We start from the raw sequence: 17,478 nt of genomic DNA, 5'->3' as shown, positions 1-17,478 counted from the left end.
GGTCTGTCGTATGCGCGTAGTCGACGAAAGCGGTCGATGTAACCCGATACCGTAGTAACGTCGTAGTGTACGTAAAACAAAAAAAGGTATCGTTCGTCGGTAGATAGATGCGATAGAGAGTCGTACGGTTGGCTACAACGCGTCGTCGGCTAAGAGATAAAACATCGAAAAGAAATAATCTAACGATATCTCTCCAATTTCTTCTCGCTCGTAGTTACAGTGTTGTGTGACAAGATGAAGAGACTTGGCTGAGAGGGTCTTTAGGCGATTACGAGATAGCCGAGTCGCACGGTTCGGTGATCGATGATCGGCTGAACTATAAGTGACGGGATCTCTTCTAAAGATGTATCTACTACGGGAGCATGCCGTAATAGGTATAATAGCAAGCAAACTAGAGAGAGATAGAGACGCGGTTCTATCGCGAGAAGCTCTACTTTTTCCACCTTTTCCCGGGGGCCAGGAAAGAGGTCATTTTCGTCTAATGGTAGAAAAATATACGCAAGCCAGTAGTAGAGATTAATCAGCGTAACAATCTCAACTCTATCGCAGCTTCTCGGTACTATCGCCAGTTACAGTTTACCTCTAGCTTTTACTTCTAAATACAGGGCGATTCAAAGGTATACCGACGAACTTTGTTTCATTTCACGACCGTTTGCGAACAGTACGCGTAAAAACAGCAGGAAGGTGGGAGAAATTACAAAGCGACTAAACTTTACGGCAAGCGTACGGCAAGTCGAGTATGGTCGATAAAAACCAACGAAAAACATTCTACTGGTCATTCGCTGACGAGGTAAATACTTTAGTTTTATCTCGGTCGGTCGCTTCTTCGCCGCGGCAGTATCGACCGCTACGCACACGGATAAGGTTTTTTTCTACGAGCATTTCGCAGTATTTCACCACAGTGGGAGACCAATTATTAATACTCGTTCCCCCCATTTTTACGAGTACCGCTCGAAGTTAATCGGTACACGTTTCGATCGCACTTGCATCGTAACTCTGAAACAGATCAAACAACAGGGGGGATCTTACGTTCACAAAACTGTCTACTTGTCACCGCGTCGATCGAATTACGCGGACAGACCGACTCGAGAAAGCCACAAGGTCCTCTCGCTTGAATTTCAACGTTTCGATCGCTCCTCGATACGATACACGCTCGATATATTCCTCTTTTCTGGCGCTAGTCGTACATTTCGTTTTACGTACGTTTCTCGATCGACGACGATCGTTCGATCTCCAAATCGCGGCCACGCGAACGCTTAATCCTCTCGCCAGTTACCGCGTTTGAATTTCCCTCGCGCGATGTCGATAACGCGCAGGCTGGTACCAAGTTCGGTACAGCGAACAGATTCGAAGAAGAGATTTACGTTGAAAAAAAAAAAAAAAAAAAAAAGTAAAAAATGTGGTAACACTGTATAGGCTATAGAAATATAGTTGCGTGTGATTGAAATTGGTGGAGTTAGTGATTAAGAGGATTTTTCTATACCTTGTATCCGAAGGCGACGAGTTTGAGGATGCACTCAATGAGGAAAAGGAATGTGACGGCGAAGTTCACGATGGTCAAGGCGTCCACAAGTTTTGGCGGCGCCTCGTGATACTATAAAATACACCCAACACACAGACGTAACACAAGCCTAGATTTTGTATCGTTGCCCGTCTTTTTTTTCTTTTTTTTTTTTTTTTTTTTTTTTCTTTATTTCCCCACTACGATTCTTTTCTACGTCGCGAGTCTCCCATTCGTTAAACTCGATTTCACGCAACTTCTCGTCAACTTTCCAGACGGGCTACACACAGTCACGCCGTGTTTGCCAATAATTCGCGTACATTTTCTACTCGTATCGGTTCGATTTTCCTTACTCTCGTCGTTTACCTCGTATCAAACCCCCAGCCGTTTTACTCTTCCGTTTTCCTTCGTCGTTCGACGACTCGAGCAAATTCTCTTTCTCCGCGCGAGATGCTTCCCATCCGTTTCTCGCTCGTAAGCAGTCGTACGAAAAGAAAAAGAACAAGAAAGAGAAAGAACAGAGAGAGAAATTGAAACCGCGAACGAAAGAAAGTTTGCTCGATTCGTTCGTCGAGATTCGAAGTTGGCTCGCAACGGGGTTACTTCGATATCATCATCGACTCTTTTCTACATTTCTGCCACTTTTTATCGCGTTCTCGTATCACAGATACATCGGCGCGACAGCTTCTAGCGATAAAGAGGAGAGAAACGCGAGGAAATTTCGATACTCGCGACTGTGGCTCGCGCGGCAAGCAATTTTCGGAAGATCGAAGTAATCTCTTTGCGATAAACGGGAACCGGCGGCTCCCTCTTTCGATCGAACAACCGTTCGATCGACCTATCCTCTTATTTTCGCCTTCCCAAAGTATTCGAGCAAGTCTAACCAATCTTCGACAGAGCGATCTTTCCAAGTAACCGATCGTTCCCGCGCGCTTCATCGGCGCACCCGAAACGACCCATTTGGTGTACGTGTGTGTAACTGTGTGTGCGATGGGTGTGCGTAGAACCCGTAGCTGGTCGTTCCCGGTGGTGGTAAAACGGCATGCGTGTGGCGGAAATCGGTGACAGTCGTCGAGCCTTCCGTTCTTCTCGTTATACTTTGAAATCGACCGTTCCATGTCGAAGCACCGAACGTTACGTCGCGTTCCATCGCCAACGGAGTTTCACGAACGAGTACGAGTTTTACTTCGTTTTACCGTTTCGTGACTCCACCGACGCGTATCGAAACTCGGAACGTACCGACGTTCGTTCGGTACTGTCGTTCACGATCGTATCTCGACGAAGCGGCGATCGTGACAGTGATATCCGTCGTTGGCCCATAACACGCAATCTTTGCAAACAACAGAGACACCGTTCGACGTCGAACATCGATTTTAGACGCGATCGTCCGCGTACTACCTTCGTCGATTTTATCGTCTCGCTTTTATCTCGGTGGACGATAACTAGCGAAGAACGACGATCGAGAGAAATCGATGCTTCGAGTCCAAGCAACGGTGCACGCATGCGAGAATAAAAAAAATACATCAACGTGCGGTGATTACGTGCGGATGCAACCAGGCAATGAGCATACGGGGAGCTTTAGAGTTACGTTCATCGTGCGTGCTAGCCGGATTTACTTCCTCGAGGCGGTCCCCTCCGTTCGACGTAGTATCTCGTGGGAAAAGTTTGGTCGAAAAATTAAAACAACGAGCCGAAAAAAGAATAGAGAGAGAGAGAGAGAGAAAGAGAGAGAGTGTGTGTGTGTGAGAGAGAGAGAGAGAGAGTGAGAGATATGAACGAAAGAACAAATTGACGTGATCGTTATGATTTTTGTATCTTCGTGTCTGAATACCGGCCAATGTGAAACGCTAGTGTGTCGTGTAGTGTGGTGTTGCGTGTATGTGGGTTGCGTGTATGTTTTATAAACTACCTTTCATAGCGGTATATCGAGGACGCGTTTAACAGCGAGGTACGACGCGACGTAGATACGGTTTAGTTTCGAAACTAGCGTTCCACGTCTTGTTTTCGAAACAACTCGCGGTTAAACGCGTTTTCCGTTCTCGTTACGCGTACAATTGCATCTACAGACACTACGGATTTTGGAAAATTCTATTTCGATGTTTCGTGTTCGATGATTCTGAGAGCGTCGAATCGACGAAGACCGCGGATCGAAAAATTTCGAAGACAAACGTTCCACGAACTTTTCTTCCATATTTCTCGATTCTACGATCCTCGTACAGCAAGAGAATGCGTGTACACGAACGCGCAACGCGTTCGATCGGTGTTCAGAGCCGGAGCATCCGCTGCGATCTACCGATTCTCGATATCGACGAAGCAGGCAAAAGTACGTAAGTTTCCATGTAAACGGACAACCGTTTCGAATCGAACAAAAGATCGATAAAAGACGCGCGTGTGCTACGGACGTTTAGCGTCTGTTCGGCTCTGGACACGAAAGGTTCTCCAACAATAAGTAGCGATCTACTACACTCGTACATACACGTATCCTTGCGATACACGGATATTTTCGAGTACTCGAGTAGACAAGATACTACCTATTCTTCCAAGAAAAAAAAAAAAGAGCTCTAATTGCACTCTAACAAGCGAAACTTACCAGTCTACTTCGAAAACTGATTCTGCGATCGTCTTCTCAAATTTGGTAACTCTAAAGTCGTTGCTAAATGGATTTCTTTTTTTTGTTTTTTAATCGTGCAAACGTCATCGGCGCGGAACGACGAATACGACGAAGACAAAGTCGCAGGTATCATTTTTCGAGGAAAATGCCGCTCGAAGCGTGATCGCACGCTCGAGCTGGCTACTCTAAGCGAGTACGTTCTTTCGATAATCTGTTCGATGAGGGGAGGTGGGATTTGTTGGTATAGTGGAGCTTACCCTGACGCCGAATGCGGCGATCTTCAGTATGCACTCGACGGTGAACATCCCCGTGAAGCACATGTTCATGTACTTCAGCGCGTTCTTGTACGCGTCGCTTTGCCGATGGAACTGCAATGCATACACTGACAAACACACGGCCGAGAGAGACAGACAAACGGACGTACAAGCCTATGAATTGCCGCGTATTCCGACCACGAGCCACACGGTGGGAATCGACGCTTCTATAACCACCGCGATTCCCCCCTTTCGCCGTTTCTCGTCTTTCTCCGTGTCTCCCGGAAACCAGCAGCAACGGCAAAACACCGAGAATCGGAGAAAGGGCAAGGGCTCTTCTCGATAATCAAGCGATCCGTCCATCGACACGCTTGCCGAACACCATCTACGGACGACGTACGTGCACGTATTTTGCCGTAAAGTCGAGGAAGAATCGTTGAACGTGCTGGAAATCGACTCGTTCCAAGTTTAGCGCGTTGATAAATTTAGCATCCTCTGGCTTAGGATATCGCGACGACGATCGAAGCGTCGCGTATCGTTGGACGGTTCCCCCGGTGTGACACGGTATTACAAATATATAAAAGACGTGTGTATATATGTATATATATATATACATATATATATATATATATATATATATATATATATATATATATATATATATATATATATATATATAGATATGTATACGTATATATATGGATATATAGATATAGATATATATGTATAGCGAGGGACTTTCCAGTCGACAGAAAAAGGGAGACACATAGGCGTATAATATTAGCGTTAACCTAGATACGTGTATCTGTACGACCGTACAGGGTGTGTACGGTAACGGTGACATTAAAGGGATTGTTTCCTCTTTTATAACGGTAAAGTGAGGGGGGCGAGGGTGGCTTTAGGCGGGCGGTACCGTATCAAGCGTGGAGCTAACTTGCGCACATGACCATGCCGGTACAAACTGGATGTCGCGACACGGCGATCTTCCCGTCTTCTAGAATGAAATTACGTGGAAAAATTGGATCTTCGTACCGATCGCGCGATATCCTGGCGATCAATCGCACATCGAGAGCTCCGACGATGATCGATCGCGTTTGACGAGACGCAACGACCGAGGGGACGAAACCGCGGCTCTACGACGCTGATCGTAAACTTTGGAACGATCGCGTTGTTTCATAGAATTCGCGGCTTTGAAACGATGCGAATTGCCTTGGTTATCGATGTCCGAATTAATAGCAAATACAGGCAAAACGACGGAGACAGCGATTCCGCGTTTTCGACAAAGTAGGAACTTACGAAAAGACTACGAAAAACGGTATCTCTCGGTCGTTCGCGTTAGGATTTGTTTCTAGAGTGGAGCGATACGAGAGTTTGGTGTGCTGGAAGAGAGAGTCAGAGAGTCGTGAGAAACTAGAGGAAGAACGAATCGTAAGTCGGCGAAAAGAAAAACGACGAAAGGAAACGAAACGACGAACCGAAAGGAATTAAGATATGGAGAGCGAGCTAAGGCACGATCGAAAGAAAAAAATAACGGTGGTTCGTGGAAGGAAAGGGAACGGACGGTGTACGAAAAGGATCGGTTCGCTCGAGGTACTGAAATAATCTTTCTTTCCTCTTTTTCGTCTGTTCGATTTCGAGGAGGGGATTGGAAGGATCGAATCGTGCGGGCGCCCCGTGCAAGAAACGTGTCTTTTTCTTTGGTATTGGAACAAACACACACACACACATTCGGTAGACCTCGTGTTGGTTGGTTCGCTCGACACACAGTCCAGTCGAGTTGGATTCGCTTGCGAGCAGCCAGCATGCGACACGCAGTTTTGTAAGTACGTGTGTAACGAACAACGGATGTGACATCTTGTGTGCGATACGTGCTGCGGAACGTGTCGGGAACAAATACGTGCCTTCGGGCAAAGAGATCCAGCCTCGTTGTTTCTTCCCTCGACTTTCGTCGACGATCGTCCAACTCGAAAGAGTCGACGACGCACCGACGAGAATGTTACGGAAGAACGACGATCTCGTTTCTCTTGGCCGCGATATTTAAATATCGTGTGTCGCTTGTGTGTGCTTCGCATTCACAAAACCATGTGCAGTACGGTGTAGAAAATGATCGGTCGATGTTGTTTCGCATCGTCAGGCAGCATTTTCAAAAACGAAAAGGAGTCGAAAGGAAACGAGCGATGCTGTGTACCCGATCGAACTTTTGGCGTGGATTCGACCTCGGTAACTGCGGAAGTATACGCAGATGTATGTCTGTATCGCGTGGATCGACTCGACTAGCCGAGTCGCTAAGCATCATCGTACACGTGTCGCGTGCGTCCTCTAAAACTTTTACGATCGCGTTGTTCGAGCGCTGCAACACCGAAGAGCGTGAGTTTGCTCGCGTCTGCGACGTAATCGCGATCGACCGAGGCGAGAAGAAGCGTATCTCTCTGTGTTCGCAACAATCGGCCTTCTAACGAGTGTAACGCTGGAACGCGAGAGACAGCTCGTGCGAAGACCGCGAAGACAGTGGTGCGCGCGCCAGGCGAACAGACCCGGCGTTCGAGGAAACGAACGAATCGAGAAAACGATAGCGAAAAGAGCAGAGGAGAGAGAGAGAGAGAGAGAGAGAGAGAGAGAGAGTAAAGAAAGGCGCGTGGATTGGCGTGCAGGGCTGTCGTATGCCGCAGCGTTTTCTCTCGTTATTTCGACCGTGTACTTTCTATTCTCGTTGATCTTCGATCGAATCAAGCCAGTTACTTGTGCAACGCTTCGAACCCCGCCACCAGTTCAAACATGGGCTTGTCAAGGCGTACGAGTCGAACGCACGTCGTGTGTGTATGTGTGGGTGTGTGTGTGTGGTCGTGGGAACACATCGATATTCGATATCGGTTTTTCCACGCATCTTCGAGTACGTCTACTATCAAGACGAGGACACAGCAGCGGGCATGCAATAAAAAGAGGAGCAAGGAGTAGAAGAAGAACGGCACAGAGAAAACAAAACGGTCGCGGAACGCAGAACTTTACCGAACGTAATGAAAATCGAACGAAATGAAAAGAAGCGAAACGGAAAAAACCGATATACAAAGGGAAAATAAAATATCGGAGGAAAGCGAAAAGAAACGTAGGATAAACGCGCGAGACCGAGGTAGGTGGTAGGATAGGATAGAGCAGAGCGCGAGTGCCGTGAAACGTTTTTCCTTTACCTTTCAACGCGTTCGAATTCGATCGCTTATACGAGATAGGGATAGATAGAGAGAGAGAGAGAGAGAGAGAGAGACCGATTACAAGAGATCGATATATTCGAAAAGTAGCTACTTCCATGGAAGATCCAATCGGCTTTAGTCGTTCGAACCGATTGCAAATTCAATGGACGAGCGAGACAGAACAGCGTGCCGGAAGATGCGAAGGCACTCGCGCATGCCTGGCATGGAAATAAAAGTGTCCCGATACTGGAACGAACGGGAAAGAGCATAAAGTAAAAAGCATCGAGACACGTGGTGAATCGCGATTGTTCAACTAAAGTCTGCTCCGAATGGATTCAAAATGACGAAAGAAGGAGAAAGAAGAGAAGGAGGAGCGTTTGGTTTTCCAGAGGGAAACGCAAGAGTATTCAACACAGCTGTGTACACGTATCAGTGGGTACAGGGATGACAATTATACAGAGAACAATAAGTAAATTGGCAGGCAAGAACAACAATGTCCTCGTACAGATATAACGTTATATATCTTACAGTTGCCTCGAACTCTCCATTGTGCACGTTTGTCGATAACGACGAGTGATAGATACGTTCTCGCGACTCTCGAAACCACGAGAATCGGTGTTAGGCTGCTTTTCGATTGGTTAAAGTTGCCAAACGCGAGATCGAGACTCGACGAAACCCGAGAAGATCGAGTACAGAGAAAGGGGAAAGAAACGTTGAATCGATCGTTGTTCGTAAAGTTACACGGCTACGCACGAAGGATACGAAACGCGTGCTTCGTTCAGGCGTTCGTTATTCGGTCTTCTCCGTCGTGCGTTATCGCTGTTATCAGGCGCGTAACGTCCACAAGAAAATCTAATTACGCTTCTCTTCGAGACGTTTTCGGAGAGAAAGAGAAAGAGGGGCAGCAAACCAGCTGATCATTGACGCTTACCTTCATCATGAGCAGTACTGTGTTTAATACGATGAGACCCATGATAAAATATTCGAACGGCGTCGATACCACTATTCTCCAGATTTTGTACTTTACGCTGTTTCGTTCTTTCGGCATGTACCTCTCCAAGGGGCGAGCTTGTATCGTGAAGTCTATGCAAGATTTCTGAAACGAATGGAAACGAAAGGAATAAATCGATTACGCGCGACGATTCTACCGCGTCGATCGATCCACGCTTTCGTATCCGATTTTTCTCTTAGCGTTAGACGAGCCAGCACATCCTCTCGTTAGTATAAGACTGACATAGAGATCCGGTTAACGGTAGTCCAGCCAACCAACCTGATTTTTGTCGATTTCGCCGTCTTGCAATTCAGCCTCTCCCTGCTCCTGGAAAGTGATGATAATCAAGGCCACGAAGATGTTGACGAAGAAGAATGGAAATACGATGAAGTAGACGATGTAGAAAATGGACATCTCTATACGAAAATTTTGAATGGGGCCTTTGTCCTCGTACGTGGCCGCCATCGAATTCTGCAGGATTTGTGGCCAACCCTCGCCAGTTTGGACCGCGAACAACGTCAGCATCGCGGCCATCACGTTGTCGTAGTGAAAAAACTGCGACTGCCACTCTCGTTTCCTTGGCTCTGGCAATAGGGCGCCCTCTTCGAAAACGAAATATTGACCCCTGCGAGGCACAGCGAGGAGAGCATGGTGAAATTTAACGATTAGAATTTATTTGGACGGTCGCAAAAAAAACGAGGACAATGTTTACGATAAAAATGACCAGTACCTCGACGACGTTGGTCGATCGGTTTCGCCGGCAAAGGAAAAAGAAACGAAATACTCACTGGCAATCCTGTTCCGTATATTTGCTCTCGTCGTTGCAGTAGAAGAACTTGCCGTTGAAAAGCTGCACCGCGATCACAGCGAATATGAATTGGAACAATATATACACTATGAGAATGTTGATGACGTTTTTAAGACTGTTCACCACGCAGTCGAACACCGCCTTCAGCTTCGGCACTCTCTTGATCGTCTTTAACGGCCTAAGTACTCGGAGCACTCTCAACGACTTGATCGTCGAGAGATTTTGTCCAGCCGAACTACCGGTCATGTCGAAGGCGAACGAAACCGCGGCGCATATCACAACCACCGCGTCCATAATGTTCCAGAACTCGCGCAGATACGAGCCCGGGTGAAGGATAATCCCTAGATCGATGATCTTCAGTATCATCTCGACGGTGAAGACACCGGTGAACGCGTAATCGAAGTAATTCAGAATTTCGTTCCTCGGCGAGTTCTCCTTTACGGGATCTTCGGCGGCCAACGCGATACTCGACAGAGATATCACCACCATTATGAAGAAGTCGAAGTACCTCAGGTTGACGACCCAATGGGCGGCTCTTCTTACGCTGTCGTCAAACACGAATTTTCGAATTTCGTATTTTACATACCAATCGTAGAGATCTAAACGGGCTATCGGAACGATCAACTTACGGATTCGTAGGGGACAGTATAAACATGGAGGAGTATGGCAGCATTGGTTTTGGTCCCGTGTCATCGTCTTCATCCTGCTTTTTCTCTTCTTCGGACGACTGTTTACCACCTTTTCCGTCTTTGCTGAAATTCAAAGGCAGCAATTACCGTTGGCAGCGATTCGTTCGCACCGCGTGTTTCACATTCCGTAGAAACCAAGGGGACACTTACAAATTCTGGTTGGGGCTCGGAGGGCAAATTTCTACCTTGGGCGCGCCACCGTCTTTCGGATTCTGCAGAGATTGGATCTCTTTCTCGAGTTCCTGCGCCTGCTTCTGTTTATCCTCTACTTCCTCCTCGTCCTCGGCGGCGCTCAGCTCCTGTGCGTTTGCCAGATTGTCGACGGCGATAGCCAAGAATACGTTCAGCAGAGTGTAGTTGCCGAACAGCACCAACACGATGAAGTACAACGAGTAGATCATGCCCCTCTTGTGACCGCCTTGCGACTCTATACCCTGGTACATCACTTCGTTCCAATCTTCTCCGGTCAGGATCTGCGTGCACCAAGTTACACCGAATTACAAACGGCACCGCCGACAACGCGTCGTTTCTCTTTCTACAACTATCGAAGCTACTTTCGTCCAAACATTTCGTCTAAAGATTGCGCCGACGGAAAGACCATGTCTCGTGTAACTCTTTCCTTCGCAGTCGAACGTTCGAAGCAAATACGCGAGTTAGATAGCGGTCGAACGAAACTTACTTGGAAGACAGTGAGCAGCGCGATGGGAAAGGTGTTGAAGTTGGTGGGCGGCGTGCCGTAATCGAAGTTGAACTGGCCGCCAAACAGCTGCATACCGAGCAGCGCGAATATGAGAATGAAGAGGAAGAGCAGGAAGAGCAGGGAAATGATGCTACGCATCGAGCTGAGCAGCGATATTACGAGGTTTCTCAGGCTCTTCCAGTATTTGGTGACCTTAAAAATTCGCAGGAGTCTAAGGGCACGTAGGACGGAGAGGCCGAAAGAGCCGGACTTCACCTCGGACCAGATCACTTCGAAGATCGATCCTGAGATGACCACGCAGTCGAAACGATTGAAGCTCGAGTCGAAGTATGTGCGAGGACCGAGCGCGTACACCTTTATGAACATCTCCAACATGAACAGAGCCAGGAACACGAACTCTGCGAAGTCTGTCAACATCCGTTTTAACACCGTTCACAAACCGGAGACACCAATGAAATTGCTTTCGTACAGAATGATTCTTTTGCTGGTTAATTCAGAGGCAATGAGCGCCAATTACGTCACGATGATACATTCTACTATACTATACCGTATATGCTACGCTATACTATATACGCTATATTATACTATGCTATGCTACGCTACGCTATACTATATTATACTATACTAAAGATAGCGAGAGTGTGTAATTGGCGGCACTGTCGCTGAGTTAACTACTCGACGAAAAGATTACCCTGCACTGATCGTTTGGATCTGCCGGAATTGTTTACTTACAGAGGAAATCGGTCAGCCATTGCGGCTGGCCGTAATGCTCCACGGCTACGCAGACGGTGTTGAAGAACACAAGAACGATGACGAACCAGTAGAACTTTTGCGATTTTACGGACTTTCGTATCCAGTACCTGAATCTTCTCTCGGCCAGCCAAAACTGCTTGCAAGGTCCCTTTTCTTTCGTCGAGGAAGCCCTCGAAAACCCTATAAACCGTACATCGATCGTTTTAACAATAATTTCAGCATACTCGTATCTCTTCGATACCGCTCCACCGATTTTCCTCGTGCCTGTCGTCTTTTCTTTTTCAATTTTTTCGTTTTCTTTTTTTTCTTTTTTTTTTTTTTTTTTTTTTTTTGTTTGCTACAACAAAGATATCGAGTAATTTTTCCAACGAATTTATCCAACCAACGCTTTATTTAACCAACGCTTTCCCGATAATATATATCGTAATGCGATACAACGAATTTCTTCCCGGAAAAATGTTGCATCGCAGAACGCCAGAAGTTTGTCGGCACTCGGTGATGTATTCGATACCGCGATCCGATTCCAGAAACTTTCTTCCATAACTCTCGCTGATAATAGGTTCTACCAAGTTCGTCTGGAAGATCCTGTTTATCTTTGTCTTTTACTCTTTCATTTTTTCTCTCGTTCTTCGATTATTTAGCGGACGGATATATAGCGGACAGAGACACATCTATTCTAGAGATTACTCTAAACACAAGCGGCTGTTTCTATCTATTCGTGATCGACGATGCGTGAAGCTAATCTACGACTAGACGTCGAACGCTACCACTTAACCAGTTTCTTACGGCGTTCTATTTCGTCAAACAGATTTCTCGCCGTACACTACTAAAACATCGATATCGGTACTCCTCCACTGCTGGACGTACCTAGACCACGTGGATACACGTTCGCCTGGCACATTCGCCACTCGTCGTTTTATCGATATCGATGAAACGTGAAATACTCGTCAACGAACGGAAAGAACGACGGGTATCGGCGATTCTCGCGAATGTCCCAGGCTGATCGTTAAGTATAAATATACATAGATACAAGTATACACAATTACACCAGCCAACAGAAGCAATTCCTAGAAAAAGGAAGATAAAACGTCTCGATTCACCGAGTAGTGTGTCGTAATTTCCGAGTGTTGAGAATTTCGAAGACGACTGGAACCCAACTCGCTCCTACATACGTTTGAGTTTCTTCGCAATTACGATGATTACGCTCGCTTTGTCGCGCTGTCTTTTCCCGCTGCCGTATATGGATATGTATGCACTTTAACTGCGCGACGGTAATTCTTCGGTGCGAAGATGCGAGATATGCAACGACGTAAAGTCGATTATACGTCTCGGAAACGATTCGCCCGTCCACGTGTCGTCAGAATCACGTTCGAATTCGCGTTTCGCGCTCAGCGCGTGCAAAAATCTCCAACGATCGCGATCTCGTTGATCTACGTGTGTACATGAGTGAGCGTACGTGCGTGTTGCGAGTACCGATGCGGTTGGTCGCGTGCGTCACAGGTGAAACGAAAGAACCTTTGAAAGGAAAAACACAGAGGAAACAGATACGAAAACAAGTTACGAATACAGCCTCGTTTACGTTGCTCTTTGCGAATCGTAACACTGTCTGGTTGTAGTTACCTTTCAGTTTTTTCTTAGGCACTGAAACAAGAGGAGCATCTGATAGCGTGTGTCTAGAATGTTCGTCGCCGTGGTCGAGGGAATTAAAGTGTCGCTCTTTATCGGATGCGAAACAGAAATCAGAAGGAACGTCAGATCGTCCCACGAGCAATTCTCGCTCGCGCCAACTTCTGCCTTTCTTCGTTCGTTCGTTCGTTCGTTCGTTCGATCGTGGACAGAATTTCAACGGAAACGGGCGAAGGAACGTAAACTTATTACTCGTGAGACCATCCGACTTTGGTTTATTAACGCGTCGATTGCAACGCCGATGAACACGAATATGCAAAATAGAAAGTAACGCCGAGGGAGACTTGGAAATGAAAGAGAAAGCGAGCGAACGTTTCGAAACGACGCTCTCTTCCCAATGCGAACAGGGAATGATCGTAAGACGTAAAAATATTCTTTAACGTCTTCCATCCGATTACGAACGACGCACGAACGATGGTCGGTTTACCGAAGGTCAATGCGAGATCCTTCGTTAGAGACCGAATCGTTTCAAAGATTATCGACGTTTCGATCTTCGATCGAAGAGGAATCAAAGATAATGTCGCGTTTGAAGTAACGTCGAGCGGGAAAAATACAACTCACCGTCGTCCTGGTCGTCGTCACCTTCCTCTTCCTCCGTGTCCGTGCTTTTGCTCTTGCCAAGCTTCTTCTTTTTCGCCTCGGCTCTTTTCCTTCCTGCGAACATACGTACATTTTTTCTCCTCCGTCACTCGCTCGATACGCCTTAACGTTCTCGTCGACCGGAGAAACTCGCAACGAGACCCAGCCACCTACCTTCTAATATGTGCTTCTTCTCCTCTTCCGTGGTCCTTTCTTCCGCGAGTATTACCTCCTCTACAAATAACAACGTATATTTACTCTCTATACGGTGGAACACACGAAGAAGACGAAAGCGAACTCGGTCGAACGAAAAAGGATCGACCCATCGTTAGACGATGCGTAAAATGACCGATACAAAAAGGACAAAAGCTACGAGAGTTTAGAGCCTAAAAAAGACGTTAGCCGTAAAGGGTGCAAGATCGATAAACGATGTAGCTGGCATGTTGACTTTCTAACCTGCTTTGCAGATCCAATTCAGGTAACAGTACAGTTCATGCTCGAGCTGCTGCTGTCTTCGCAATTTCAGGAAGGACTGCCTGTTCTCCACCTTTTCCCTCTCCTTCGCAAACTCTCTACAAGCGTTACAAAGATGATAGAGCAGCGTTACATGGGGCGACAGGGGATCGTTTCCACATAAATACGCCTTTCCTCTTTTCTTTCTTTAAGCGCGTTACTTTAGCCAGCGAATATCCGGATTGTCGCCGAGTATACTCTAACCTAGCGAGCGGATCTAGCGAGGATTCTATAAACGGGGCGATTCGAGACGTTTTACGCAACGCGTATCGTATTAGCCGCGACGCGGCATCTATCGGGACGAACAACTACAGGTTGTACTACTAGGCGGTAGGTAGTTAGCGCGACGACGCGTTACTCTGGCTCTACTACTGCTACCGGCGACTCGCCTACTCGCCCAGCGAGTAAACGGCTAGCGCGACGAACTTAAGGAAAGATCGATCGTTTCGAAACCTGCTTGAGTGATCCATTTTAAGTAGGCACTGAACGCAGTCGTGAATAGACGCTTTCTCTTTGTTTTCTGATAAGCCGCCCGCCTCTCGACGCGTGTTCTTTCGTTCGAAAACTCCCTGACGAACAGAAAGAAACGTAATCGGCCGTTCTTCGTTGGAACCGCGACGGCCTGACCCGAGTCGTCGAGCCGTTCGTACTTCGAACAAACGAATTCTCGTCGACGCGACGAATCCACGAGACACGTTTCTTCGACGCGCAAGTACCAAGGTCCTCTTTTACGTAGTTCGGTAAGGACGCATATAACGTTTCAACGTTCACCGTGGATTCGTTACGCGTTCGTAAAATTCGTAAAGATCCGGCAAATTGGTAAATCAGAGAGACAGAACGTGAACGAGGATCGCGATAATCGAAAATGAAGATACTCACCCGCTCAGGACACCGAGAACTAAGTTCAGCATGAAGAACGAGCCAAGGACGATCAATGGTATAAAGTAAATCCAGTTGTACGTGCTGCCAAGAGCGTCGTTTGTCTGCAAATTTGACCAGAGCCACGTGAAGCCCACGTTACGTGTGCGAGCGCGAGTCACCGATTCCACGCAGCTGTCACGCGCATCGATCGCGATGATCGAAACCAAACAATTGGCATACGACGTACAAACATCGAGACACTTAACCCTTCGTTCCTCCCCCCCCCCCCCACCTTTCCCTTTCTCAATTGTTCTCGTCCCGCTGGGAATCTATCTCTTAAGAATCGAAGCTTTCGTTTTTAACTCTTCCTTGCAAGAAACAGCACCAATTTCCCTCGTCGCGAAGGCCAATTTCGTTTCAAGTTGTAAGAATGAAACTCAAGGTACACGCTCGTCGATCCGTACGCTCATCGTGCAGCGTTACGAATCGCGAGTAACACGACTAGTCGATTACACACAACACTTAAGGTGACAGTGATTAGAAAACGAAAAAAAAAAAAAAAAATAAAGAAAGAAGAGAGAACATATTAACACTATACAAAGAGACAACGGTCAACAGTTTCATGGATATCGCAGTGCCATTTCTCATACAACAGGCATGTATTATTTGTAAGATACGATTTGCCAAAAAAAAAAAAATAAAAAAATAAAAAAAAAATAGACAAGGAATTTCCATCGTACCGAGAAATGAAAGATATCGATCGTTGTGCGCGGAACCGAATCGAAGAAATTCAAGATCCTCTGACGGAGGATCGCGTGGTTCGAAGTTCTTCGAGTTCCGGTAGCGCAGAGTACGAAGCTTACAAAAAGAAATGCAATTAACACCAAGATTTGCAAAGAGGGCTGAAACTGACAGTGTTATACTGAGCAAGGTGAACATGTAGGTCAGTGTTAGCTGTAAAACATCTGCAAGCATTTCTCTTCGGTTCCGACGAACAAGAATGAAACGGGCGGAAGCGAGACGTCATAGGGCACAGACACAGATATAAAGTGAAAAGAAGGGGGTGAGAAATAAACACGGACACACAGACAAGGGACGATCGGACGAGGATAGAAGGACGGTTACGAAGGGATGTAAAAATATACGATCACATTTAGAAATTTCAACAGACGTATTAAAAGTAGCGAACGACGGCAAGCAATGGAAGAAAGGTATACGTGTATACGGTAGGTAAGTGAAACGACAGAGAGAATGGAACGTACTCTCGTCGAATCGACGACCACTCGCAACGCCAGGTCGCTTTTCCCCTTGGCGAAACCAAGCGTTCGTTGTGCGGTCGATTTCGAACCGAAGGAGAGAAATTTGGCAAAAACGAACGACGGATGCGAACACAGGGAAACAAAGGGAGTCGACTCGACGTGGAACGGAGAAACGCGAAGACGGAGAAAGTTTGATACGCGTTGACTCGGGATACGTGCGCGACGTGACGACACGCAACAGAGAAACGTACGTATATAGGAAACAGAGAGAGAAAGAGACAGAGAGTTCTTAACACTGAGGGACATATCTCTTGCTTTACCCAGTACAATATGGCAGTCCAGCCCTCCATAGTGATGCACTGGAAGACAGTGAGCATGGCGAATCCGATGTTGTCGAAGCTGGTGATGCCGAAGTTTGGTCCCTCCCAGTGATCCATGCACGTCGAGATGTTCGCGTCGCACACGTGGGCCCCGAATGGCGCCTCGGATTTGTTGTCCGTGTTACACGGGCTCGCCTGTTCGCCCTCCTTCACGATTACATCTACAACAGAGTGAACGTCAGACCGATCGGTTCTCCTTCGTTCTTTCCTTCCATCCTTTCCATTCGTCAACGACTCTAGTACTTGGACGGATCGCTTTCTCTCTCCGGCTCTTGTTTTCCGAACGTATCGGTAACGAAAGAAAAGAAACGCTTCTCTCGACACGGTTTACTCACTGATATCCCTGATGCTGTAACACGTTTTATGCAGGGTTCCCGAATAGAATTCGAGCCCGATGATGGCGAATATCACGATGGCGAAGAGCACCAGCAGACCGATCTGCAGAAGCGGCGCCATTGCCTTGATAATAGACTTGAGCACCACCTGGAGACCTGTTTGAAAGAAATTCGACAGGAGTAATTCAGGCCCAACCACCGCGCCCTCCAAGCGTTTATTTACTCTCTTTTTACTCGTTTCGCGTCTCTTTACTTTTCCTCGCTGCTCGGGGAAGCGTGCGTGCCGTACTGTCTTTTCTTTTTTTTTTTTTTTCTTTTCTCTTTTTTCTTTTTTCTTTTCTTTTTTTCCCGAAGCGAAGCTCCCGAAACGAAA

At 46.9% G+C, this 17,478-nt stretch overlaps 1 protein-coding gene across 28 annotated transcripts in view; it reads right to left on the bottom strand.

Moving 5' to 3' along the window:
- LOC126865229 (voltage-dependent calcium channel type A subunit alpha-1) overlaps positions 1-17,478 on the bottom strand; it is a 58,586-nt gene that overhangs the window by 17,735 nt on the left and 23,373 nt on the right. For 23 of the 28 annotated variants that reach the window (XR_007689471.1, XM_050617512.1, XM_050617509.1 and 20 more), the window contains 14 exons: positions 17,106-17,261; positions 16,711-16,931; positions 15,150-15,253; positions 14,214-14,329; positions 13,932-13,991; positions 13,740-13,832; positions 11,472-11,672; positions 10,719-11,146; positions 10,190-10,512; positions 9,980-10,102; positions 9,331-9,894; positions 8,822-9,167; positions 8,483-8,647; positions 4,370-4,480 (listed from right to left, as the gene is read on the bottom strand). Coding sequence is in view for 27 of the 28 variants with exons in the window: in XM_050617512.1 (XP_050473469.1) it covers positions 4,370-4,480; positions 8,483-8,647; positions 8,822-9,167; positions 9,331-9,894; positions 9,980-10,102; positions 10,190-10,512; positions 10,719-11,146; positions 11,472-11,672; positions 13,740-13,832; positions 13,932-13,991; positions 14,214-14,329; positions 15,150-15,253; positions 16,711-16,931; positions 17,106-17,261 (3,011 nt within the window). In the remaining variant the exon portion in view is untranslated. Of the gene's footprint in view, positions 1-1,483; positions 1,595-4,369; positions 4,481-8,482; positions 8,648-8,821; positions 9,168-9,330; positions 9,895-9,979; positions 10,103-10,189; positions 10,513-10,718; positions 11,147-11,471; positions 11,673-13,739; positions 13,833-13,931; positions 13,992-14,213; positions 14,330-14,723; positions 14,840-15,149; positions 15,254-16,710; positions 16,932-17,105; positions 17,262-17,478 lie in introns of all 28 variants that reach the window. The other 5 variants (XM_050617497.1, XM_050617502.1, XM_050617505.1 and 2 more) reach the window with 3 other exon arrangements.

The sequence above is a fragment of the Bombus huntii genome, chromosome 4 (assembly GCF_024542735.1).
Source record: "Bombus huntii isolate Logan2020A chromosome 4, iyBomHunt1.1, whole genome shotgun sequence".
In the NCBI taxonomy this organism is placed as follows: Eukaryota; Metazoa; Arthropoda; class Insecta; order Hymenoptera; family Apidae; genus Bombus; species Bombus huntii.
Note: the sequence above shows the minus strand (reverse complement) of the source record. Positions and strands in the feature narration are given on the sequence as shown.